The 26,704-nt window shown below is 43.2% G+C and overlaps 2 protein-coding genes across 11 annotated transcripts in view; one reads left to right on the top strand and one right to left on the bottom strand.

Annotated features, from left to right (window-relative positions):
• arhgap44a (Rho GTPase activating protein 44a) overlaps positions 1-17,700 on the top strand; it is a 101,556-nt gene extending 83,856 nt beyond the window's left edge. For 2 of the 10 annotated variants that reach the window (XM_060901691.1, XM_060901698.1), the window contains exons 17-20: positions 6,980-7,168; positions 8,262-8,765; positions 10,225-10,367; positions 12,065-14,169. In XM_060901691.1, the coding sequence (XP_060757674.1) occupies positions 6,980-7,168; positions 8,262-8,765; positions 10,225-10,367; positions 12,065-12,543 (1,315 nt within the window). In that variant the 3' untranslated portion in view covers positions 12,544-14,169. Of the gene's footprint in view, positions 1-6,979; positions 7,169-8,261; positions 8,766-10,224; positions 10,368-12,064 lie in introns of all 10 variants that reach the window. The other 8 variants (XM_060901694.1, XR_009650868.1, XM_060901695.1 and 5 more) reach the window with 8 other exon arrangements.
• Positions 17,022-19,345, bottom strand: LOC132868648 (RING finger protein 222). The gene has a single exon (XM_060901701.1). It carries the CDS (start codon positions 19,208-19,210, stop codon positions 18,632-18,634), a length of 579 nt encoding a protein of 192 aa, XP_060757684.1. The 5' UTR covers positions 19,211-19,345; the 3' UTR covers positions 17,022-18,631.
• Between the last annotated feature and the right edge of the window lie 7,359 nt (positions 19,346-26,704).

Raw genomic sequence — 26,704 nt, 5'->3', positions numbered from 1 at the left:
TCTTTAAATAAAACAGGGTGCCCACTCACACCTGATTGTCATCCCATTGATTGAAAACACCTGACTCTCATTTCACCTTCAAATTAACTGCTAATCCTAGAGGTTCACATACTTTTGCCACTCACAGATATGTAATATTGGATCATTTTCCTCAATAAATAAATGACCAAGTATAATATTTTTGTCTCATTTGTTTAATTGGGTTCTCTTTATCTACTTTTAGGGCTTGTGTGAAAATCTGATGATGTTTTAGGTCATATTTATGCAGAAATATAGAAAATTCTAAACGGTTCACAAACTTTCAAGCACCACTGTATCAACTGGCTTATTGTACGTTTTTTTATTTTTTATATTTTTTCCCTCTAACAGATTTATTTTTCAATTCATTTGTACAGGTTATAGGTCATATTCAAGGTGGGAAAAGTTTTGAAATTATTTATCGTGGTCTCAGTTTTTTACATCCGAAAAACCTATCATTTTAACAGGGTGTGTACACTTTTTATATCCACTGCATGTCAGATTTTAAAGGAAGCTGTTTTTTTAGTTAAAGGTCAAAGAATTGCCCTGTTTGTATATTTATCTGTCCAAAGAATTTGAATTTGGGGTTAATTAGACTTAATGAGACCTAATAGCTACACAGCAGGGGAACGGGCCAGCTGCTCGTGTGGCCTGGTTGCTCTCACCTCCAGATGCTTCCCTCTACCTAATTGTGTTAGATTTTGGCTTTTTCTATCATGTCCCCTCTCAATTTACCCCCGTTTTTCCTAATTCCTCTTATACCACTTCAATTATTGCTGTAGTAATCCATATTATGTCAAGAACTGCTCAACTAAATAAAGAGGAACAACAGGCCATCAGTACTTTAAGACGAGGTGTCTTTTAATTCAGGGCCGTAACTACCGTTGAGGACACTGAGGTCATGTCCTCGGCATTTTTTTCTCACGGTATTTTTTTTTTTTCACTCAGAAATGTGAAATTAATATATGATGAAAATCGTTCTGACTTTGATCGGTGGAAAATTCTAAATTCAGCTTGCATCCCCCTGTTCTCATTTGTTTGTCTAAAAATAAAGTCCACATAATCACTTTTAAATGAAGCTGAAATATCCGACATTGGAAACATTTCATATTAGGCAGCCTCGCGATAGTCAGCTAAGCACCACGGGATACACAAGAGCTGAGAAGTGTTCTCATCAAGGTCCGACTCCACAGCCAGTCAGTTTGTCAATTAGTCGTGGAATCTGAAAATTGACATAAGATGAAGAAGTCTACTACACTAAAACAAACCAAACTCAGCTCTGGAAAGTCAACAAGTGAGAGAAAAAGAAAGAGGGAAGAAGGTGAGTTTATTTTGCCAGTCCGGAATGCTTATGATCATTAACAGTGCACTTAGCTAGATAGGATTTTCGTTTTCCAGGCAGCACAAACTCTTTTATTCTGTCTCTCGATTTGATTTGGTGCGTTTCAGATCAGAAAAGGCTGGGCAGTCGTGACCTGTTGTTTATGAAGTTACTGGATACTGACGAGACTTGAGCTATTTTGCTAACTTACCAGACTATAGGCTAACGTGAACACAAGACACTATTGTTTTGATCATTGGTTGTATTTTCGAACGGAAATGAAAACGGGTAGCAAACTTATTATGTTCACATTTTATTTACAACATGATGTACCGCCTCTGACTGCTTTCTGTCAATCATGAAGAGTCCAGCCGCGTTCACAGCTCCTCCTCCGATCACCAGCTGGAGATGAGCCTCCTCTCGGGAAGTCTTGTCCCGCCCCTCTTATTGACTCCCATCTCCAGTGAGGCTCAGTCTCCGAATGGAGCGTTTTAGTCGGTTTTGTCCAATAACCGTCTAGTATTTTGCCATTGAAAAGGGCATATGGACAGGCCACACCCTCCACAAACCAGCTACCAGCCTAACAAGACGAGCCCTCACATGGAACTCCCAAGGGAAAAGGCCAGCCAAGGAACATGTGGTGCCATGACCTAGAGACAGATGCCAAGAAGATGGGCTATACTTGGGGTCAGCTGGAGAGACTGCTTCAGGACAGAGATGGCTGGAGAGCGCTTGTTGGTGGCCTATGTTGCAGGAGGGATAACAGGCATAAATTTTACATATATATGTGTGTGTGTGTGCCTGCCTCCTGGCATGGGAGGGACTTTGACTGTTCACACACCCAACAGTCAAAGTTCCTCCCATGCCAGGACCTCCCAGGCAGTCTCTTGTTCCAGTACCAACTAAGCACTTAGCAGATTAGGCAGCTCCAATCTCCAAAGCCCTCAATAGCCTCCTACCTATTACATAGCTAGGGTTACAGTGAGGGGCCAGTCCTTTGGTAACCACAAGAGTTTGACTCCCTACTCGCATCTGTATTGCAGTATGCCTTGCCAGATGGCAGTACATACCATTTTGATAATGGTCTTTGGCATGACCTGACTACAAGTAGAACTCACAATCTCCTGGTTGAGAGGCAGACACGCTAATTACTAAGCCAGCTTGCGGTATCAGATTTTTGTGTCGTGAGGATTTAATACTGAAATTGCACACAATCCTATTTATAGCTCAGGCATAACTACAGACTTAAGCTCTGTTCAAACATTTTAATTAGTACTTATTTTTTATCCCTGACTTTTTTCAGACTTAAAGACAAGCACTTTTGTTTAAACTCTAATGTAATCCCTCATCTTGGATGTTCTTACTCAAAAAAAAACCTTCTTGTAACCTTAACTACAGTAGTTGTACCGGTACTATTAATATTACACTACAGGCAGGTCATTTGCATATTCTGAATGGTGCAGTCAGAAATTCAACTTATCCTGATGCTTAACCCATGTCTGAATATGCATAACTTTCTCTGCAAGAATATTCACAAAACCTTTGAACTTAACTCGTTGACTCTGAATACAGCCCATAGTGTCGTTTTTTTTATTCATAGAACCAGTGTGCAAAGCTAGCCAGCTACTGTAATAGCTTAACTAATGTTGGTGATGAACAAAATTTCGGGAATTATGGTATTGGCTAACAGGTTTGGCCACTGTACCTAAAATTATGAAAATGTGGCAATGCATCTCAAAACTGACACAGAAAAACAAGTGGTGCCAAATGTAGTTTATAAGGATTTAAACCTGGTGGTTAGTTACTGTATGGGCTACTGTTAACTACAGTAGTTATAGATGCAAATATGGTAACATACTGTTTAGAAATATCAACAATTCCCTGACTTTGGTAAACAGGTGTCTTCTGTACATACTGTACCGTACATGGTCACATTTCCCTAATGTGAGCTCTTGTCTTTATATATGGTACTGTATATGGAGTGTAGTACTCTACAGTTAATCACGTAGTGGGAGAACCCAGTGTGTGGCCTTGCACGAGTATGTCAGGCATTTCCGATTTTCATGTCATGCATAGTTAAAAATTCTGTAGACTTTTATTCCTTATTTGGGTAAATGTGTAGAAATAATCCTTAGATCATTTAGGAGTCCCAGCATGTCCTGGGGAAGACCCAGGACACGCTGGAGAGACTATGTCTCTTGGCTGGCCTGGGAATGCCTCGGTGTTCTTCCCGAGGTGCTGGCCGAGGTGCCTGGGGAGAGGGAAGTTTGGGCTCCCATGCTCAGACTGCTGCCTCCGCGACCCGGCTCCGGATAAGCGGAAGAAAATGAGATGAGATGAGAGATGAGATGAGATAATTTAGGAGTTTCTTGAGTATTAAAAAATATTAAACCACATGTTTCTCAGCCCAGATTATTTTAATGCATTCCATATTTCAGGGTACTTATATATATACAACCCCGATTCCAAAAAAGTTGGGACAAAGTGCAAATTGTAAATAAAAACGGACTGCAATGATGTGGAAGTTTCAAAATTCCATATTTTATTCAGAATAGAACATAGATGACATATCAAATGTTTAAACTGAGAAAATGTATCATTTAAAGAGAAAAATTAGGTGATTTTAAATTTCATGACAACAACACATCTCAAAAAAGTTGGGACAAGGCCATGTTTACCACTGTGAGACATCTCCTTTTCTCTTTACAACAGTCTGTAAACATCTGGGGACTGAGGAGACAAGTTGCTCAAGTTTAGGGATAGGAATGTTAACCCATTCTTGTCTAATGTAGGATTCTAGTTGCTCAACTGTCTTAGGTCTTTTTTGTCATATCTTCCATTTTATGATGCACCAAATGTTTTCTATGGATGAAAGACCTGGACTGCAGGCTGGCCAGTTCAGTACCCGGACCCTTCTTCTACGCAGCCATGATGCTGTAATTGATGCAGTATGTGGTTTGGCATTGTCATGTTGGAAAATGTAAGGTCTTCCCTGAAAGAGATGTCGTCTGGATGGGAGCATATGTTGCTCTAGAACCTGGATATACCTTTCAGCATTGATGGTGTCTTTCCAGATGTGTAAGCTGCCCATGCCACACGCACTAATGCAACCCCATACCATCAGAGATGCAGGCTTCTGAACTGAGCACTGATAACAACTTGGGTCGTCCTTCTCCTCTTTAGTCCGAAGGACATGGCATCCCTGATTTTCCATAAAGAACTTCAAATTTTGATTCGTCTGACCACAGAACAGTTTTCCACTTTGCCATAGTCCATTTTAAATGAGCCTTGGCCCAGAGAAGACATCTGTGCTTCTGGATCATGTTTAGATACGGCTCCTTCTTTGAACTATAGAGTTTTAGCTGGCAACGGCGGATGGCACGGTGAATTGTGTTCACAGATAATGTTCTCTGGAAATATTCCTGAGCCCATTTTGTGATTTCCAATACAGAAGCATGCCTGTATGTGATGCAGTGCCGTCTAAGGGCCTGAAGATCATGGGCACCCAGTATGGTTTTCCGGCCTTGACCCTTATGCACAGAGATTCTTCCAGATTCTCTGAATCTTTTGATGATATTATGCACTGTAGATGATGATATGTTCAAACTCATTGCAATTTTACACTGTCGAACTCCTTTCTGATATTGCTCCACTATTTGTCAGCGCAGAATTAGGGGGATTGGTGATCCTCTTTCCATCTTTACTTCTGAGAGCCGCTGCCACTCCAAGATGCTCTTTTTATACCCAGTCATGTTAATGACCTATTGCCAATTGACCTAATGAGTTGCAATTTGGTCCTCCAGCTGTTCCTTTTTTTGTACCTTTAACTTTTCCAGCCTCTTATTGCCCCTGTCCCTACTTTTTTGAGGTGTGTTGCTGTCATGAAATTTCAAATGAGCCAATATTTGGCATGAAATTTCAAAATGTCTCACTTTCGGCATTTGATATGTTGTCTATGTTCTATTGTGAATACAATATCAGTTTTTGAGATTTGTAAATTATTTCATTCCGTTTTTATTTACAATTTATACTTTGTCCCAACTTTTTTGGAATCGGGGTTTTATATATATATATACACACACTACCGTTCAAAAGTTTGGGGTCACCCAGACAATTTTGTGTTTTCCATGAAAAGTCACACTTTTATTTACCACCATAAGTTGTAAAATGAATAGAAAATATAGTCAAGACATTTTTCTGGCCATTTTGAGCATTTAATCGACCCCACAAATGTGATGCTCCAGAAACTCAATCTGCTCAAAGGAAGGTCAGTTTTATAGCTTCTCTAAAGAGCTCAACTGTTTTCAGCTGTGCTAACATGATTGTACAAGGGTTTTCTAATCATCCATTAGCCTTCTGAGGCAATGAGCAAACACATTGTACCATTAGAACACTGGAGTGAGAGTTGCTGGAAATGGGCCTCTATACACCTATGGAGATATTGCACCAAAAACCAGACATTTGCAGCTAGAATAGTCATTTACCACATTACCAATGTATAGAGTGTATTTCTGATTAGTTTAAAGTGATTTTCATTGAAAAGAACAGTGCTTTTCTTTCAAAAATAAGGAAATTTCAAAGTGACTCCAAACTTTTGAACGGTAGTGTGTATATATATATATGTATGTATGTGTGTGTGTGTGTGTGTGTGTGTGTGTGTGTGTGTGTGTATATATATATATATATATATATATATATATATATATATATATATATATATATATATATATATATATATGAGTGATTCCACACTTATGGGTACTGAAATGGGGACATGAACTTATTCACCTAAAACCATTTCTTTTTTTACCATCAGGTCACAAAACATGTAATCTTTAATGAATGATATGTTAAAAGATAACTTTAATTTTCTGAGATGTAATAAACACATTTATATGCCAAAGTCAAGCCTATGAGTTCCAAAATGATGTCTGTTACATTACTTCTGTTACGATTGTCCATCTCGCGTCTGTTACAAATTAATTACAATCTAGCTATATACCATGTTAATCTTATTGAAAGAATGTGTATGTTTATTCTACTACACATGTTTATTAATTATATTTGCTAAAACATCACCTTCCTATGTTTCAAAAAGTAATTCTACATTGTTAAAATTGAGAATATATATGTCCACAACACTTCTGTTACGTTCTGACTTTGGCATATAAATATGTTTTTATTACATCTCAGAAAATTAAAGTTATCTTTTAACATATCATTCATTAAAGATTACATGTTTTGTGACCTGATGGTAAAAAAAAGAAATGGTTTTAGGTGAATTTTTAAAAATAAGTTCATGTCCCCATTTCAGTACCCATAAGCGTGGAATCACTCATATATATCTTTGTGGTCTATTCCATTCCCTCCATCATTACTCTCTAATACCCACCTGGTCCAATCCAGTGCACTGTGAGTAGCCAGTAACCTTTTGAATCCAACCTCTAACCTTCATTTCTCTGTCCTTACAAATGCAGCATTAGGAAAATACAAAGGTACTGTTTACCTCCTCAATATTTCCAATAATAAACATTTCCTCTCTGTGTATGTTTGTAGGCTTGAAGCATTTTAAATCTTTTTTGCATTTATCTTTTGGATGGTGTGGACGGCTGATTATGTTTTCTCTCTGTCTGGGGGCAGTATGGGAGTCAGAGTGATGGACACATCCTGGGTGAAGGGTAAAGGTGCAGCCACGCTTGCTCGAAAAGCCTCGTCCACCCCTCCTAGCGCCCAGCCGCCTGGATCACCTGCTGACACACTCATAACTGAGCAGCCTGGAGAACTGAACACATCCCCCATTCCCACCCCTCCTCCAGTAGACAGGGCTAGGTAAGTCCATGCCTCTTTGTTACCTAATCCCCACCAATACTTCTCAAATATTCAAATATATCAATATTCGTTTCAAACTCCTTCTTATAACACTACATTTTCTCTTCTCACCTAATCTACAAATCCAGTCATACTATGTTTATACATGCATAACTGTATCAATATTATATGGCGCAAACATGTATAATTGGTGGTAGGGATTTTAGTTTGTTAGACATTTCATGTAAGAATGTCTGTACAGTTTCCAAATGCAAAAAAAGATCCATGCTGTGGCTTAACAGTCATTTCATTTCATGAACCATAATTGAGTCAGTGACTTTTTTTAAACCCACTAACTTTCTCATCTGCGCTGTACCATTGGTTGTCAGAATCATCCTGTGGCTAACACATTGCTCCCTGGGTCTGTGATGTCTGTAGGTCTGGCTGGCTTGCTCCTTCCCCTCTGTGACCCTTTCAGTACATGAAAGGGTTTTGTGTCTGTGTTCAACTGCCCAGGGTTTAGTTAATGCACCAGGCTATATGAGCGCTCTGTCTTAGTGCTTGCTAGAGAGAATATGGCCATAGAAAAAAAAGCATTATTTTAAAATTATTTTCTGAATTCAGCTGTGATGGTCAGAACTGAGCTTGGCTGTTTAAATAGAAAAATGGTCCTGGACTTGGTGCAGTGCGCAGACACAAGGTCATTCTCAGCTCATTAGAGGGCGATATTTTTTTCTTTCATATGCAGGACTTTTTATGCAGTGGAATCTGAAAGCTCACGCTGAGCCCCCACACCCTTTTTAATTCATTGTTTTGGCTTCTTAGCAGGCTTCCTGTGTGCTACGCTTCCTTGCCATTGTCCCGTACTTAAACTGACTGACTCCTCATCAAAGCCTGATGCAGCTATAGTTTTTTTGCAAGCTTAATATGTAAATAAGTTGGTGAACTATTCTCTAACAGGAGAGAGTAGTAATCTGCTGGAGCTGAAAACATCCACTTTCGGCTAGTGCTATCATGCGTGTGCAGTTACTAGAGCTCTCTCTCTCTCTCTCTCTCTCTCTCTCTCTCTCTCTCTCTCTCTCTCTGTGTCTGCTTTTTTTTTCAATATCTGCAGCTCCAACGAGGTGTCACCCCATCGTCCGGACCCCTCTCATGCCCATGCGCCCCATGGGGAGGAGCGGCCACCCCCTCCTTACCCTTCCTCCTCCACCACCTCCCACGCCCCTCACCACTTCTATCCCAAACCCCCTCCCTGTGCACGGCCGGTGGCCCCAGGGCCTGAGTCCCAGCCCCCTGACTCCCCACCCTCCCAATTACGCTGGTCTGGCTATGGCCCCCTTCAACCCCAGGCACCCCCTTCCTCCTCTTCTTCCTCCTCTTCCTCTTCTTCACTCGACATTAACTCCAACCCCAAGCCCAGCTGCCTGCACTTCCCCAAACATGGCCCAGCATGTGAGCTGCCAGACGTGAACACCTCCCCTCTCTACGTTAAAACACCCCTTGTTTTGACCCGCAACGAGGTGACCCTCGGAAACCCCCCTAGCCTTCCCACATCTGGCCCCCCTCCATGGGCTGCCTGTCCATGTGCCCGCGAACGAGGACCCCCCAGACTGCCTAGGTAAATACCGCCTGTCTGTGCCCACCCACCTGACCTCGGCTACATACACACCAAGATGTCTACCCTTACAGTGGCTCTCCTATTTTAAGACCAAATTTTTCCCTCTTTATTTTTGTTTATTTTCTTATGCTTTTAGTGCTCTTTTCAACACCATACTTCAGATTCTGTAACATTCTTGTTGTCCAGGGGAGCCTCTTGTGGGGGTTGCCTAGCAACTGAGGATGTTACTGGCTTTTAGAGAAAGTGGATACTGCCATAGATTAGAAATTAAAAAAAAAAAATACAAAAAAACCATGGATAACCCTGCATATGGACATATAATATTGTATTAATTTATTTATGCCATGTGTTCTGTCAGGCAATGCATTGTGTGTTGCATTTGCCTATTATGGCTGCCTTTCTGGCTGTGAAATTAGAAAGATATTGATGCTTGTAAAGATGTTAAATAAAAGTCGGCTGTATAGAGAAGACTATCAGTATACTGTATAAACCCATAATTAAGCTTGGCATCTAAAGGCAAGATGAAACTGATAAGCTGGCAAAGTGCATTTTTCCCCCCTTAGTACTAACACAATAGAGATATTTGATACTAACCAAATTTGTTCATATTTAAAATACACAAACCTATTCAATTGCTCACACCCTTCCTCCTTTATAGATAGGGAGAGAGAGAGAGAGAGAGAGAGAGAGGCCAAACATTGAATTGAGTAGGAAATCACATACTGTGCTGGTTTTGTCACCCAAGTTGTTCATAAAGTTGCAGCAAGGTCAGAATTATGCACTATGATTCTGTTTCCTATTCTGAAATTCTAAAGCTTCTGTTAGCTATCACTGTAAGGTAAAGTTATTAGCAGAAAGACATTGAGTCTACTTATTGTATTTCCTGTATTTGAGAACAAGCCTGCCTGATAGTCTCTCTCACCTCATCTTTTTTCCATCAGTCTCCATTCAGATGATGTCCATGTAGAGCTCAGGAAACTACACAGATTAAGTCATTCTTCACATAACAGTAGACATATTAGCCTGGCCACTTTAGTAAAGCTGTCAGGGTTAGGAATCCTACACATACTCAGCTGCATTACAGATACATTTCGTGTGTGTCTTTTGTGTGTACAGTTGTGGGATGTTGGATGTCTAGTCTACACAAGGACACTATTCCCCTCCTACTGACAGAGCTTGGAAATACATTCAATCTCCCATTATGAGTCTTGACAATGGCAAATAAAGATGCTGAGAATATTGACATCAGTATTGCAATTTTAATAATACACAATACCATTTCATGGATTTAGCTTTATACAAAGAATCTCAGATTTTTCACAGTGACCTAAACTTATTTTTGGACAGTACAAGGAGGTGGAATAAGCCTTGTGTGAGTTGTCTTTGTGCACCCTTCCTCATTAAGGGTACAGCAGCTGTGAGTCTCTGGCAGGCCATCATATTTCTGTCTCTTTCCCAGCACTCTGAAGAGTAAAGAGCTCTCGCCAGTGATTGGTCATAAGGCTGTGCAGGCGGCAGGACAGCCAGTGCCCCCTGTTGGCCAGCAAAGCAACAGCCAATCGCCACACTCAGCTGAGCACAGCCCTCACACCCTGCGCAAAGGTCTGTCCATATATATTTTTATTTAAAGTCATCTGATCTGATATAATCATCTAATATGATGCATGATATGTTAAAAGGATAGTTTGGGATTTTTGACATGAATCTGTATGGCATCCCCATCAATAGTGTCGTGCAAACACACTGACTTACCCCTGACAGCATCCTGTGAGTCCAGTTCTTGTCCAGTTTTGGTCCAGACGAAAGTAGTCCGGCAAGTTTGTTGGGGTCACGAAAGTAAAACATTTTTCGTCTCAAAACAGTATGTGTTCAAAAGAGTGATATATTTGCATCACAAAACCGTTGCCAAATAAAAAGTCAGACCTCGAAATCGCTTGGCACTATTTTCTCTCCCTTCTTATCACTGCGCGCTGCTGCCAGGTGACAGCTACGGCTGTTTCATTCATTGTTTACTAGTGATGGGAATTTCGGCTCTTTTTCGGGAGCCAGCTCTTTTGGCTCTTCTTACTATAAGGAGCCGGCTCTTTCGGCTCCCAAGATTTTATTTTTGATTTAAAGGAATACGCCACCCCCAGATGAAATTGAGTCAGTCCCTGCAGTCCCTAGAGTTGGATGAATGAGCCAAAGCGTTTTGTAGCCGACCCAGCCATTGTCCTGATCTATAAACGCCCAGCTTAGCTTAGCGTAGTCGCTGTAATCCGGCGTGTCCAGCTAGCATTGTCGTTGCAAAAGTGAATTAAATAACTCAAGATTTTTTATAATTATTTCTCATGACTTGTACATTCACATCGAGTACACATATCAATGCAAATTAACATGAAGGGATTTACTAGACCAATTTATATCTGGAACTATTTTCAGCCACAGCACAGGCAAAGCACCGCTGCAGGCGCAAAGACACCGCGCAGCGCCTGAAAACGGGTGCGCAGCGCCTGAAAACCCATTTTCAGGCGCTGCGCGGTGTCTTTGCGCCTTCCTTTTCCTACCTATTCCTTTAATTGCTGCAATTAACTAGTTAATTCTGATTCTATTTCTCCTCTCAGTTATAATCTGTCCTGCTTTTGAAAAGATCCTCTCTGGGGGGACAGATGCTGCCACTATACACATCCTCCGTGCCATCACGTGTGTAAGCCGTGGATAGAGTGCAGCCTTGGTCTCCCACCAGCTTAGTGGGTCTGCGTTTCGCTGTCACCTGGCGGCAGCGCGCAGTGATAAGAAGGGAGAGAAAATAGTGCCAAGCGATTTCGAGGTCTGACTTTTTATTTGGCAACGGTTTTGTGATGCAAATATATCACTCTTTTGAACACATACTGTTTTGAGACGAAAAACGTTTTACTTTCGTGACCCCAACAAACTTGCCGGACTACTTTCGTCTGGACCAAAACTGGACAAGAACTGGACTCACAGGATGCTTTCAGGGGTAAGTCAGTGTGTTTGCACAACACTATTGATGGGGATGCCATACAGATTCATGTCAAAAATCCCGAACTATCCCTTTAAGAAAAGTGAAAGGCAACTGGATTTGCACAATAATATTTGACACTCATTCAAGGAGCTTCATGAAATCTAAATTCAAAGTTTAAAATTCAAGATTATACCTCAAGCCCAGGCATCTTGACTTACTACTACTAGACATTTAAAATGAGTTGGTTGACATAGGTTCTTCTAGAATCATATAATCTGTCATTTCATGAATCTGATCTCTGTTCCCTCTTTTTTTTATCTCTCTTTTATCTCAGCAGCGTCGAAGAAGCTGGCCCCTGTGCCACCCAAGGTTCCTTACGGCCAGTCAGGGGCGATGTCCGACCAGTCCACAGGTCAGCCGTCCCCGGTCAGCCTGTCCCCCACCCCCCCAAGCACCCCGTCCCCATATGGCCTGGGCTGTGCCCCTGGGCATGTGCCCCCCACTTCTCCTGGGCAGGGCCCACTAGGCACATCCCACTCTCTCCTGTCCTCTCCCCCATCTCTGACTGGCACGCTCAACAAGTCGCGGCCCGCCCCCAAACCGCGACAGAGACCAAGTCTGCCCCCTCCTCAGCCACCCACTATCCCCCCCAGTGTCCCCCAGCCAATGGAACAGGGCCTGCTGGACGGATTGTCCCCCGGGGAGAGCATGTCCACAGGTAAACATGTCTCAATGACAACCGCAAGAGCGGGAGGACAGCATCCCTCTCTCAAACTGTCTGTCTCGCCATCCTATGCAGGCAATGGACTTTGAAAGGCCATGGGTCCCTAAAAATGTGAAGTGTTTTCACTGTATTTTGTTTTTATTTTTTCCTGAGCATGAGGTGCTTTTAGGTTGAGTTGCCTTTAATTTTTTAAGACCAGTATTTTGTTATTGATTTGTCATGTTCAGGATGATATAAACCACTTGAATAAGGAGTATAAAGGGATTGCATTCAGAATACTGAGATCTACAGTATACACCCTAACTATAAAGTCCAGTAGCTGTCTTGGTAATCTCCACAATACTTAGACTTTGTTTCTAAGTAAGGCTTGTGCTCTGTGTATGGTACTAGTGGTCAGCTGTGTGGGCACTGACTGTATGTTCTGTCATTTGAGCCTCTGGTGTGTCTTGTCGGTCATTCTCCTGATCACTCTGATTGATGTATGACTCTTTTGTCCCCTGCCATTGTTATGCACCTTGCAGCTGTGTGAGGCCAGGCACTGAGTGTGGGCTAAATGTGAGGGGGACGTTTAGGGTAAGCCCAAAAACCTGCTGCGCAGCTGCGCCCCACGCCGTAGCCTCATCTCACACCGTCGGGCCTGGTGCTGTGGCTGAGTCTGGGGGCTCCTGCAACCTGTTCCCTCTGTACATTATGCTCCTGTCAGCCAGCTCTCTCATACTCACACTTTACTCTCTCTATCTCTGTCTCTTTTTTTTTCTCTCTTCTTTGATTCTTTCTCTCTGTGGAGCTGTTTGTTGCTGCCTCATTCTCTCCATGTAGTCTATGCATGGTGTTGGGACTGGGCTGTGCATGGCTTACGGACCACCAACGTCGTCACTGAACTCCATCCTAATGACCCTGCTCTTGATCCACCCCAAGTTCACCAAACCACTCCCCTAAGAGTCATTTGGCAGCTTTTCACCACATGGGTGGGCCCAGGTAAACTCCACCCTCTCTGAGCCGGGCCAGCTGTGGGGTGACTCTGAAATACCGCCGCTCCACTTGCTGTCCATGTCCATCTCATTCTTACACAGGGGAGGTCATCACAATCAGAACCCAGGCCATACGGTAGTTCCTCAGAGAACCGCAGATTTGCACAGTTCCCTCGCTTTATACCCATCCCATCGTCTCTGTCAAAGCATTATGGTTATTGTGGTGGCTATCCATTGAATGTCAACTGTGATGATACTGAAACATGTCAATTGAATACTCAATGATTTATTAATAACCTTTAAATGATAGTTAAATCCACATTTTGAGAAGGAGAGGACAACCCTACAGCATTCTCTCAAAATGAAAAGAGTCCTTTTGTCAGTAATTATTATGACAGAATCCCTGTGTAGAATGTTAGGGAACAACCCCTCTTTCCAACCTCCTTCTTCCAACGAATCACATAAACCAACCTGCACTGGCTTTTCCTCAAATGTTGGACCAAGAACTTAATTTGCTTTCCCTTCTTCTCTCCTTTGTCTTTCTTCATCATCCTCACCATCATATTTCTCCTCCACCTGACCATAATCGTGTTTGTCCTGCTTGTCTTCATCACATGTCTCACCCTCGCTGCCATTCCTTGCCACCCATCAGCAGATCTCTTCAGTTTGGAAATCCCCTCCATCAATGTCAATCTGGACAGCCTGCTCGACGAGTTCAGGGTGGGGGTGCCGTGCCGGAGCTCCCTGGCCATGGCTGACTCTCCAGAGGGGGAACGCATGATTGAGGAGGAGTCACAGAGCACCACGCTATAACCCCAGAGCCCAGCCAGTGGCCGCCTAGCCCTGCCGAGCTCCCCCACCTTCAGCTGAGGTCCTATGAGCAACCAGGCCTCCATCAACCTCACCTACCCCACCCTCACCACTGGAGCTGGACCCCCAACCCAACACAAATGCATACGCCTGCTCTAACCTTTACATGTATCAGTGACTAATCAGAATATCACCTCCTCACTGATAAGTAGATACGGTATGTGATTACATCTTCACAAGCTGTGCCATAGCAAGGACAAGCAATGGAAGACTATAAGAATGTTACAGAATTTATTGTGTTGTGAAGAACATACCACATTACACATTTAGGTTTTTCTCTGTTTGACTCTATTTTTTCTGCCTTATTGGAGCCTGCAGATAATTTGCAATACAGTGGACACAGAGGGGATTTTGCTGACTCCAAAGGAACATATATTTCTATGTGCTGGAAGCATGAGATCAAAATGTCAAAGGGTAGTATTTGCTCATATTCTCTAGTGTCTGAGTTGGTAGGCAGGTTTCATTTCTTGTAAATGAATTGAAGACACAAAGCATGCAACTTTATTTAAGTCCAGTTTTACAATGTTGAGGCCTTGGCTTTCTTGCTCTTGTCCTCTCTTTCTCTCTCTCTCTCTCTCTCTCTCTTTCTCTCTATATACGTATCAGTGTCTCAGACAAACACATGCCTATATACACACCACCGCTTTGGCATAGACAGTATCATGACAATATTTCTAATTAAGTGTCTAAACGTGCACAGATCAAATCAAGCACATTATGAAAATATTCTGAGATGTTTGTAATACACTAATAATCTGTGAAACAAGAAATCATAGTAAATGTTTTGCCTCACTGTCCTAATACTTGATAGGACATGTCAGTGGTACGTATGTACTCTTCACACTTCCAATGCCAGCTGTAAAACAGATTGGTTCTGCTGTAAAAGAGAGGTGAAACCATTAAGACGTATTTTGTGCCTCCCATTCTGACTTCGTTATCAGGACAAGGGTAATGACAGGTTCCTCTTCTGTGTAAATACAAAGACTGTACATATTGATCTGTAGATATGTGTTTATGAGAGGACAAAATGTAAAGGCAAATATGAATTCTATATTCATATGTGTTACATGCCATATTTATCTTGTATAGAGATAATGTTCTATGGAAATGGAGTATTATTTTGTCCCTGAATACTTGTCACCAGATTCACACAGAGTAAGTGAGCTCTTGCACTTTCGTAAGCCATGAACACTAACTGTAAAAGAAAAAACAGTGCAGATATATCAAAGGCTTAAGTGGAGTCTAGCCCTAAAATCTGAACTGCAGAAATTACCTAACAGTTCTTCGACAAATTGGTGATGATTTGGAATCTTGCATTTATTGACCTTGCATTTGGATACAGTGCGGTTCCATATGGACATAAGTAATGGTGACCAGCATTACACGTAAGAAAATTTACTGAACTATAAGCAACAAGAACTTGCCAGATTGTCTACTTTTAATAAGTGGCAAGTAAACCTACAGCCTTCTCTGGTACTTGGGTCATCCTAAGGCACATCAGAACAGAAAACAATATATAGAAATACCTGAGTGCAAGGAAAAGCATGTCATTTGTAGCCATATATTCGGTTATTTTGTTGGTCACCAAAGCTGTTCTCTTGCCTTTCTTCTCCTCCATCTGGATGGCTACTGCCACCTTACGGGGCCTTTGTTTTCTTATATGGACTTCCCTTTTAAAGGTATCTTTTACACAACAGGGCTCATTTTCAGACTGATCTGAAATAATCAAAACAGGCAGGCTCTGATTTACCATGATTCACCATAGTCTTGCTGCCTTCTCCTTGAAATACTCCAGTCTGAAGCTATAGCCAGAAGAAGGCTGGACAGTGGGTTAGAAGTGCCATCTGTTTTTACAATAGACTCCCAAACCAACAGATGCTGTAGTTTGTCATGTCTGAATTGTTTGAAAGCAGGTGGAAAACAAATAGGGCCAGAGAAAGTGCAATTACACTACATTCTATTCTTAACCTCACAGAGAAGTGGCCATAAGAGCCATGCTTTTTAATCTTACCAAGAGCTTGACTCTGAAGCAATCCCAAATGTCATGGCTTTCATTGTTGTTTTCTTTTACTAAGCATTAATGTACTTCAGGGACAAGAGGACTTCTTTGCTGAAATATATGGTATGCCTCAGTGTGCATTCTCAATTACTTCTAGTATGATGGTTATTGGTGACTGAGTACTCTTTTAATAGCTGTAGTGATTATACAATGATAATTGCAAGTGCCCTCACAAATAGATATTTATGTCTTGAAGCCAGTGGCGAGTTTTGTGTATATTTGAGGGGTTTTACTTTTTTGTGATGGTTTCTTCAGTGTTTTATGAAGAGGCAAGTGTGCATTAGAAATAACCTGAGTATTGATTGAATGTAATTGAACTTTTCCAATGACCTGCAACAAGGTAAAGGCTTTTGCCAATACCTTATAGCAGCCGCAATAGACGCATGGTTTATTATTTTATTTAGGTGACTCTTTGAGTTTAATCTGCCGCTTTTGTCAGTCACTTTGAAAGCTTGTGTAAATGTTAGAGGATTGAGGGAGGGGATTTTGATGTGAATGCACTCGTCTGTATGTTGAAATCATACAGTCCATAGCAATCCGTTCCTGAGGCCATATCATTTTTCTCTGATCTTTTTTTTTTTTCATGCAGCTGCTATAACTGTTAGGATGGAATCCACAAAGGGCCACAGGTTATACAGATATTTTTACACAATCAAGCCACAAAATATGATTTGATTTATTTAAGTTCCTTCTTTATTAAAGAAAATAGCTTATTTGTGAATTCAGGTGCTGCTGTGCAAGGTTAGGTTGACCACATTCATGTTTCACAGGTCTTTAGTTCAGTTATATTGCGCTTCAATTAATGAAATGACACAAGAGACAAGAGCCAGGCATGTTTAACATGTATAATCATCATATGTCTGTACCTCCGAAAGCTGCCAGTTGACATTGCAGAAAGTGGATGTGGCGATGCAGTGCATGCACTTAGTCTCTTCAGATAATTTATGATTCATGTTTCTTTGATTGATTTTAAGACTCTTAAATGTTATCAGTAAACTGGGGAGAGGGTGAAAATAGCAAGTGTGTGAACAGCTGGTTAAAGAAGTGTCATGGATTTATGTATAAGTGCACAGTGTCCATTGATGTACAGCCTCTCCCCTGCATTCATAACTTCTGTACAAACTTGCCTGTATGTCACTCCCCTCCCTCCCCCTCAGCTTAGCATATCAGTGGAACAGCACAGTGTGTACTGTGAAGCCTACCGCAATCCTGATCAGAATGTCAGATATAGATATCTATATTAAACTCTACATTTTTAATATTTCTGGTCTGTTTTTTTTAATTATTATTAAAATATACATACATGATGTTAAATATGTTGCTTATGAAGGGCATTTGTAAATATTCCTGAGAGCAAACTAAATCTCAACTAAGCAATATACCATAGAAAAAGTCCATGGCAAGTCACGACGGAAAATAAATCTACTTTTCTAACCTGTGTGACAAGAAGTGCTTGAAGAACAAGGGTGTGTCTAAAGGAAGGCATGCAAGCAGTATTAAGTCACATCTACACCTTCTCAGAACCCTGACATTTGAAAAAGATGAAACTTTATCCAATAAACATCTCCTCTTACAAAGTAACAACCTGCTTGCCAGGCTGGTCTTCTTTTGCTCACCTTGATACTTTTTCATATTAATAATTTAGTAGAAGTGGCACACAAGGCAGAACTCGACACACATCAGCTTAAGATGAACAGTTCTTTGTCGACAAAGCAGCCCATTGTGTCCTGTGTTTGCAAAAATAATTACAAAATAAGCCGGTGAAATGAAATGTAGTGAAAGCTTCACATCTGTTCTGACATCTGCAGAGTGTCAGAAAATATCCAATGTCAATAATTGATAAACTAATTCATAAACTCTTGTAGGGCAGCACGGTGGTGTAGTGGTTAGTGCTGTCGCCTCACAGCAAGAAGATCCGGGTTCGAGCCCCGTGGCCGGCGAGGGCCTTTCTGTGCGGAGTTTGCGTGTTCTCCCCGTGTCCGCGTGGGTTTCCTCCGGGTGCTCCGGTTTCCCCCACAGTCCAAAGACATGCAGGTTAGGTTAACTGGTGGCTCTAAATTGACCGTAGGTGTGAATGGTTGTCTGCGTCTATGTGTCAGCCCTGTGATGACCTGGCGACTTGTCCAGGGTGTACCCCGCCTTTCGCCCGTAGTCAGCTGGGATAGGCTCCAGCTTGCCTGCGACCCTGTAGAACAGGATAAAGCGGCTAGAGATAATGAGATAAACTCTTGTAGTGTGTTCCAGCACAAAAGAAAGGTCTCCAAAAGGCAATAATCCTTAGGCCAGAAAAATCCAAGGCAGTATTGCGGCTATCAAAGCCAGGAAAGTGAAAATGAGTAAAAGAAAGAGCAGGCAGTGTGATGTTGTGCACAGTGCACAGCACTGATCAGTGCTGTTCACACGAATCACCGTACTTGTCCCAACATCAATAATGTCTTCCTCAGCCAAAGGGCGTCCCAGGTCGCTTATGATGAACACCTGTGAGGAGTCTTTAGGAGACGCCAGCCTTTGGCGGCTCATTCTGGATGAAATCCATCTCAAGCAGGGTCCCAGGCGCCGGGACCGCCTGCTGTTGATGATCCTCGGAGCAGCTGAGGGTCCGAGCGGCACCTCTAATATCTTCGCGAGTTTCTCCTTCTCTCCATCGAGTCCCCGCAGTTTGGTAACGAAAGTGACGTGTCTGCACACCGGACAGACGATGGTGTCTCTGGTGATAACTCCATCTCTGTTTGAGCTCACAAAGGTCCCGACCAGGCAGTCATGGCAAAACGCATGTCCGCAACTCAGCGTCCGGGCTGCGTCGGAAAAACTCTCATAACAGACTGGACACTCCGAGGCGTGCGCTTCCTCATCCATCCTCACTCAGCACACTCGGCTTTCCGAAATGTTCACAGTCAGTTCTGCATTTTCTCTACACGTCTACACAAGTTAACTTGAAGTTGACGAAATGGACCAGCGACGATTTTCGGCAGATGTTGCCTAAATGCGTCATTCATGACTCACTTACATGTGGACACTAAAATGCTGTCGAACTGGAAGGGCTGCACAACGAGAAAGATAATCTGCCAGTATCGATGTCAGTTTTGCGTGGCTAATGAAAAGTTTTCTAGACGGGTTTGACCTCAGCTGGGTATGGAAGCCCACTACTGGCATGAGGGAGGGAGGGAGGGAGGAGGAGGAAGGAAAGAAGGAAGAAGAAGAGAGAAAAAAAAAGAGTGAATGAATGAATGAATGAAGTCGGGGCGGCACGGTGGTGTAGTGGTTAGCGCTGTCGCCTCACAGCAAGAAGGTCCGGGTTCGAGTCGGGTTCGAGGGCCTTTCTGTGCGGAGTTTGCATGTTCTCCCCATGTCCGTGTGGGTTTCCTCCGGGTGCTCTGGTTTCCCCCACAGTCCAAAGACATGCAGGTTAGGTTAACTTGACCGTGAGTGTGAATGGTTGTCGGTGTCTATGTGTCAGCCCTGTGATGACCTGATGACTTGTCCAGGGTGTACTCCGCCTTTCGCCCGTAGTCAGCTGGGATAGGGTCCAGCTTGCCTGCGACCCTGTAGAACAGGATAAAACGAGATGAGATGACAGTGGTGTAGTGGTTAGCACTGTCGCCTCACAGCAAGAAGGTCCGGGTTCGAGCCCTGTGGCCGGCGAGGGCCTTTCTGTGCAGAGTTTGCATGTTCTCCCTGTGTCCGCATGGGTTTCCTCTACAGTCCAAAGATGTACAGGATGACAATAATAATAATATTTGGGCAGCACGGTGGTGTAGTGGTTAGCACTGTTGCCTCACAGCAAGAAGGTCCTGGGTTCGAGCCCTGCGGTGCCTAGGGCCTTTCTGTGTGGATTTTGCATGCTCTCCCCATGTCTGCATGGGTTTCCTCTACAGTCCAAAGACATGCAGGTTAGGCTAATTGGTGGCTCTAAATTGACCGTAGGCATGAATGTGAGTGTGAATGGTTGTTTGTCTATGTGTCAGCCCTGCGATGACCTGGAGACTTGTCCAGGGTGTACCCCACATCTCGCCCATAGTCAGCTGGGATAGGCTCCAACTTCCCTGCGACCCTGTAGGACAGGATAAGTGGCTACAGATGATGGATGGATAATTCATCTCATCTCATTATCTCTAGCCGCTTTATCCTTCTACAGGGTCGCAGGCAAGCTGGAGCCTATCCCAGCTGACTACGGGCAAAAGGCGGGGTACACCCTGGACAAGTCGCCAGGTCATCACAGGGCTGACACACAGACACCCATTCACACTCACACCTACGGTCAATTTAGAGTCACCAATTAACCTAACCTGCATGTCTTTGGGGGAAACCGGAGCACCCGGAGGAAACCCACGTGGACAACATGCAAACTCCACACAGAAAGGCCCTCGCCGGCCACGGGGCTCGAACCTGGACCTTCTTGCTGTGAGGCGACAGCGCTAACCACTACACCACCGTGCCGCCCTGAGTAAATCATTATTATGAAAACTTGTCATTATTATCAGATTGTAAATCAAGATTGAGATAGAAGCTAAGAGAGATGAGACTGAGATGGTATGGGCACATCTAAGAGATAAGCTAAGAGAAATGAGACTGAGATAAGTGAGATGAGACTGAGATGATATGGGCACATCCTGAGAAGAGATGCAGAGCATGTTGGAAGGATAATGTTGAGGATGGAGCTGCCAGGCACACAAAAACAAGGAAGGCCAAAGAGGAGATACATGGATGTGGCAAGAGAGGACATGAAAGTGGCATGTGTGGTAGAGAAGGATGCGGAAGACAGGGAGCAATGGAGACGTAAGATCTGCTGTGGTGACCCCTAATTGGGAGCAGCCAAAAGATGATGATGATATCATGATGAGATAGAAAGTCATAATTATGAGAAAGATATCTCACTATTATGAGAAACCTTCATTATTATGGTAGCGGAGACAGGCTTTCAGCTGTGTTCTCAGAATTAGCACATCTTTGAACCAGGTCTGCTGTTAAAAACTTTAATAATAAGCAAAACTTTATTTATAGATGAAGAAACCTGTATTTGTCACATGTACACTCAAGCACAGCGAAATTCCTCCTCTGCATTTAACCCATCTGAAGCAGTGAACACAAACATGCACATACAAGTGAGCAATGAGCGCACACACATACCCAGAGCAGTGGCGGCTATGCTACAGCATCCGGGGAGCAGTTGGGGGTTTGGTGCCTTGCTCAAGGGCACTTCAGCCATGATACAGAGGGAGGATCCTTTGGGCCCAAGGCTGTTTCTCAGGCCATGGCTGCCCCGCAAATGACTAGATCACTTGTCATATGTGTGGTAGCCCAAAGGTCTGTACAATCAAGCAATAATTAATTTGAGTGAGGGATGAGAGAATAGAATATCCATCCATTATCTCTAACTGCTTATCCTGTGCAGGGTTGCAGGCAAGCTGGAGCCTATCCCAGCTGACTATGGGCGAGAGGCGGGGTACACCCTGGACAAGTTGCCAGGTCATTGCAGGGCTGACACATAGAGACAAACAACCATTCACACCTACGGTCAATTTAGAGCCACCAGTTAGCCTAACCTGCATGTCTTTGGACTGTGGGGGAAACTGGAGCACCCGGAGGAAACACACACAGACACGGGGAGAACATGCAAACTCCACACAGAAAGACCCCTGTTGACCCCTAGGCTCGAACTCAGAACCTTCTTGTTGTGAGGCGACAGTGTTAACCACTACACCACCGTGCCACCCTGAAAATAAAATATGCTAAATAAAATCATCATGTTATCTGTACAATTATCAGTGCAGTAAGTGACATGCTTCTGCATTTTGTACGGATGTCAGAGTAACAGCAGGATTTACATCCCCAAATCAGAAAAAGCTGGGACAGTTTGGATGGAAAATTCTGTGTATGGGAATTTCATTGCAGACAGTATGAACTAAATACTTTATTATTAATTATAATGAATATACCGGCGGCACGGTGGTGTAGTGGTTAGCACTGTCACATTACAGCAAGAAGGTCCTGGGTTTGAGCCCAGCAGCCGGCAAGGGCCTTTCTGTGTGGAGTTTGCATGTTCTCCCCGTGTCTGTGTGGGTTTCCTCTGGGTGCTCCGGTTTCCCCCACAGTCCAAAGACATGCAGGTTAGGCTAATTGGTGGCTCTAAATTGACTGTAGGTGTGAATGTGAGTATGAATGGTTGTTTGTCTCTGTGTCAGCCCTGCGATAACCTGGCGACTTGTCCAGGGTGTACCCCGCCTCTCGCCCATAGTCAGCTGGGATAGGCTCCAGCTTGCCTGCGACCCTGTAGAATAGGATAAGCGGCTACAGATAATGGATGGATGGATGGATGGATGGATAGATGAATATACCTTAGAGGACACTCAACGTAAAACGAAACCTAACGTAATTTGTAGACGGTCCCTTAGCCCTTGATTACAAATTTCCAAAGAAATCAACGTATTCATAGGATTTTCAATAGCATCACTGTTGTGAGCTTAAGTTTACTGAGAACGTGTATTCCCATTGGTTAATCGTATTTCTCACCATAGCAGCGAGTATCATGTGATTAAACAAAGTAAGGGAAGCGTTTGACGCAATTACTGTAGACAGATGTTATATTATGACGCGTGTAACTGCCCACGAATCAGTATTTGGGGTCAAACCTGAAATCCATCCTCTAGAGGTGAAACACCTCTGCAAACAAGTAAGCTAATAAAAATTAAATAAGAAATAGCGTAATGCAACAACCTACAGTAAAAATCATACACAGGAAAAAAATTATATTTAATACTTATTTTAGCAACAATTAAATTCCATATTTCAAAAAGAGCAGTGTGTGTGTGTGTTATCCAGTCTGACCACGAATTGCAAAGTGGTGTTAAGTTTCACAGATTTTAGGCATCGTTTGAAGCACACTGAACTTTTTGCAGCTGTTTTGCTAGAAGTATGTAGTAGGCTAGTTAAAATAATACAAAAAGATGCGCCTGTACTCCAGGATCCAGTTCCAAAGGTCAGTTTCGGTAAACAGAGGTAGAATTTCACTGAACTGTCTTGAATGTTTGTTTGGAGTTTTCTGAGAGGGACTGGAGTCTCTTTCTTTTTCTTTTCGCAGTTATCAGCTATTACGTGCTAAAACGCACGATGGCGCAGGAGACCTGAGCTGCACTTTCTCCGTTGAGTCTGAAAGAAGAGCAACCAGTTGAAATCAAAGGGTGGATAGGAGTCATGCATGGTTAATTTGACAGGATATCCATCCGTCATCTGTAGCCACTTATCCTGTGCAGGGTCACAGGCAAGCTGGAGCCTATCCCAGCTGACTATGGGCGAGAGGTGGGGTACACCCTGGACAAGTCGCCAGGTCATCGCAGGACTGACACACAGAGACAAACAACCACTCACACGTACGGTCAATTTAGACCCACCGATTAGCCTAACCAGGGGCGTAGCTGGTGGGGGGGTCCTGGGGTGCCCGTGACCCCCCTCCCCTTTTTTTCTGGCCATACATTTTTTCAATAGCCGCATAAGAATATTAGAAAAGCGCCCACTGTAATTTTTCTAGCATTTTTTAAAAACTAGATTGTCATCTCAGCGGCACGGTGGTGTAGTGGTTAGCTCTGTCGCCTCACAGCAAGAAGGTCCGAGTTCGAGCCCCGTGGCCGACGAGGGCCTTTCTGTGCGGAGTTTGCATGTTCTCCCTGTGTCCGCATGGGTTTCCTCTGGGTGCTCCGGTTTCCCCCACAGTCCAAAGACATGCAGGTTAGGTTAACTGGTGACTCTAAATTGACCGTAGGTGTGAATGTGAGCGTGAATGGTTGTCTGTGTCTATGTGTCAGTCCTGTGATGACCTGGCGACTTGTCCAGGGTGTACCCCGCCTTTCGCCCGTAGTCAGCTGGGATAGGCTCCAGCTTGCCTGTGACCCTGTAGAACAGGATAAAGCGGCTACAGATAATGAGATGAGATGAGATGAGATGAGATGAGATGAGATGAGATGAGATTGTCATCTCAGCCCCATTAGGGTTTCTATAACCTTGTATGGACTTCCTGTGGTTTGGGCGTGAAAACCCAGTTCTGTGCAAGCGCAACACGATCGCACTAGAAAACATGGTCAAGCTGCCAGTGTAGCTGCAGTCTTTTTAGTTGCAAATTACAAGTATTGCCTCGTGTTAATAATTCACGATGTCAAAACAAGCGAAATTTTCCTCCTTCTTTCAAAGTGAAGAGACTCTCTTTTTTTCCCATTTTTTTCCATCAAAGTTGCATTTTGTTGCTTCGAAGCTAAGTTTTAGTGTGCCGTTTCTAGAACACAATATCAAGAAAACGTGGAAGAAACAGTAATAATGGAAGAGCCGGTTTCTTAGCTACCTAAAACTAGCAATTGTAATTATTTTTTGTTACATATTTTTCATAGTTCTATTCTAGTACTAAGTCAAATTTTTTTTTTATTATAAAACAGACTCAAAACAAGATGCATCATTGCCTTTAGCAGACCAAGAAACACCGACCCAAGCGGCAGTTGCCAGTGAATGAGCTTGGTTTGCTTATGCTATGGTCGCTGTTGTTTGGTTTGATAGAATTAGCCCAAAATATTAGTACAGTCAGTAAGCTTTTTGGTCGATGTAGATGTTCTTGATTTGCCAGATGAAATAATCTTGAAGATTATGAAGCACCTACTGCTCTCGGCAGTGTTCCATAGCTTGTCAAGTACCTGCAAAAGGCTGCTGCAGCTATCTCACACGGACGTGTTATGGAAACGTTTCATGTTCAAAGATACAGGACGTCCTCCTTTCTACACCATCCATAGTTTTAAGACCATTTTTGAGTGGTACTGTACTCATTTTCACCATCTTTATTTTAACGGCAATTTTGAACAACATTTCACCTTTCAGTTTAGTAAATTAAATCTTACACAAAGTGGTCAAGCTGCCAGTGTAGCTGCGAATTACAAGTATTTCCTCTTGTGTTAATAATTCGCCTTGTCAAAACAAGCGAAACTTCCCTCCTTCTTTCAACTGCCAGTCAGTGTGTGACCCCCCCCCCTTGAAAAATCCTAGCTATGCCCCTGCATGTTTTTGGACTGTAGGTGAAACCAGAGCATCCAAAGGAAACTCACACCGACACAAGGAGAACATGCAAACTCCACACAGAAAGGCCCTTGCCATTGGGCTTGAACCGAGGACCACCTTGCTGTGAGGCGACAGTGCTAACCACTACACCACCCCTTTGACAGAATATAGTTGATTCTAAACCATACCCTTGTTGCAACAGGTCTTGAGATGTAATTTAAGTGTTAGGGTTATATATTGCATCAGATAAGGTAATATAGCTGTGCTACATAATAGTCGATGTCATGAGAGGCTACACTAAATTACTGCACAGTCGTTAGATTTTCTGTGCAATCAGTCACTTAAATAACAGGTAAACAAAAGATTATAAACTTTTATGTCTGTGCTTTGGGATTGTACAGACCTCCTCTTTTAAATTAACACAAGCAGGGCCAAAAATGGGCGGCATGGTGGTGTAGTGGTTAGCACGGTCACCTCGCAGCAAGAAGGTCCTGGGTTCGAGCCCAGCAGCCGATGAGGGCCTTTCTGTGTGGAGTTTGCATGTTCTCCCTGTGTCTGCGTGGGTTTCCTCCGGGTGCTCCAATTTCCCCCACAGTCCAAAGGCATGCAGGTTAGGCTAATTGGTGGCTCTAAATTGACCATAGGTGTGAATGGTTGTCTGTGTCTAGGTGTCAGCCCTGTGATGACCTGGCAACTTGTCCAGGGTGTACCCCGCCTCTCGCCTGTAGTCAGCTGGGATAGGCTCCAACTTGCCTGCAACCCTGTAGGACAGGATAAGCGGCTACAGATAGTGGATGGATGGGTCAAAAATGAAAAGAGTTTGCACTGACATATCAGCAATAGCCTATTTAATAATAAACACTATACTAATATTGGGTAGGTCCTATGCTCTCAGGACAGCCTCAGTTCTTCATAGCATAGAGTCCACAAGATGTTGGAAACTTTTTTTCTTTAAGATTATGGTCCATGTTTACATGATTGGGTGGTGTAGTGGTTAGCCCTGTTGCCTCACAGTAAGAAGGTTCTGGGTTCAAGTCCAATGGCTGGTGGGAGCCTTTCTGTGTGGAGTTTGCATGTTCTCCCTCTCCCTGTGTGGGTTTCCCCCACAGTCCAAAGACATGCAGTTAGGTTAACTGTCTACTCCAAATTGTCCACAGGTGTGAATGGTTGTTTCCCAAGCCCGGAAATGGGAAGGTTGTGGCAGGAAGAGCATCTGGCATAAAACTATGCTCCAATTAATATGGCATGTGGATCAATAGGGTCCACATGGCAGTGATACCACACACATAAGTGGGACAAGCTGGAAGGAGTGAGTGATGG

Source organism: Neoarius graeffei, chromosome 20 (assembly GCF_027579695.1).
Source record: "Neoarius graeffei isolate fNeoGra1 chromosome 20, fNeoGra1.pri, whole genome shotgun sequence".
In the NCBI taxonomy this organism is placed as follows: Eukaryota; Metazoa; Chordata; class Actinopteri; order Siluriformes; family Ariidae; genus Neoarius; species Neoarius graeffei.
The sequence above is the reverse complement of the archived record's forward strand: the minus strand, read 5'-3'. Positions and strand labels throughout refer to the sequence as shown.

Bases quoted from the DNA above. Each gene is read 5' to 3' on its own strand.
- LOC132868648 (XM_060901701.1), bottom strand. From the start codon at position 19,210: ATGGATGAGGAAGCGCACGCCTCGGAGTGTCCAGTCTGTTATGAGAGT.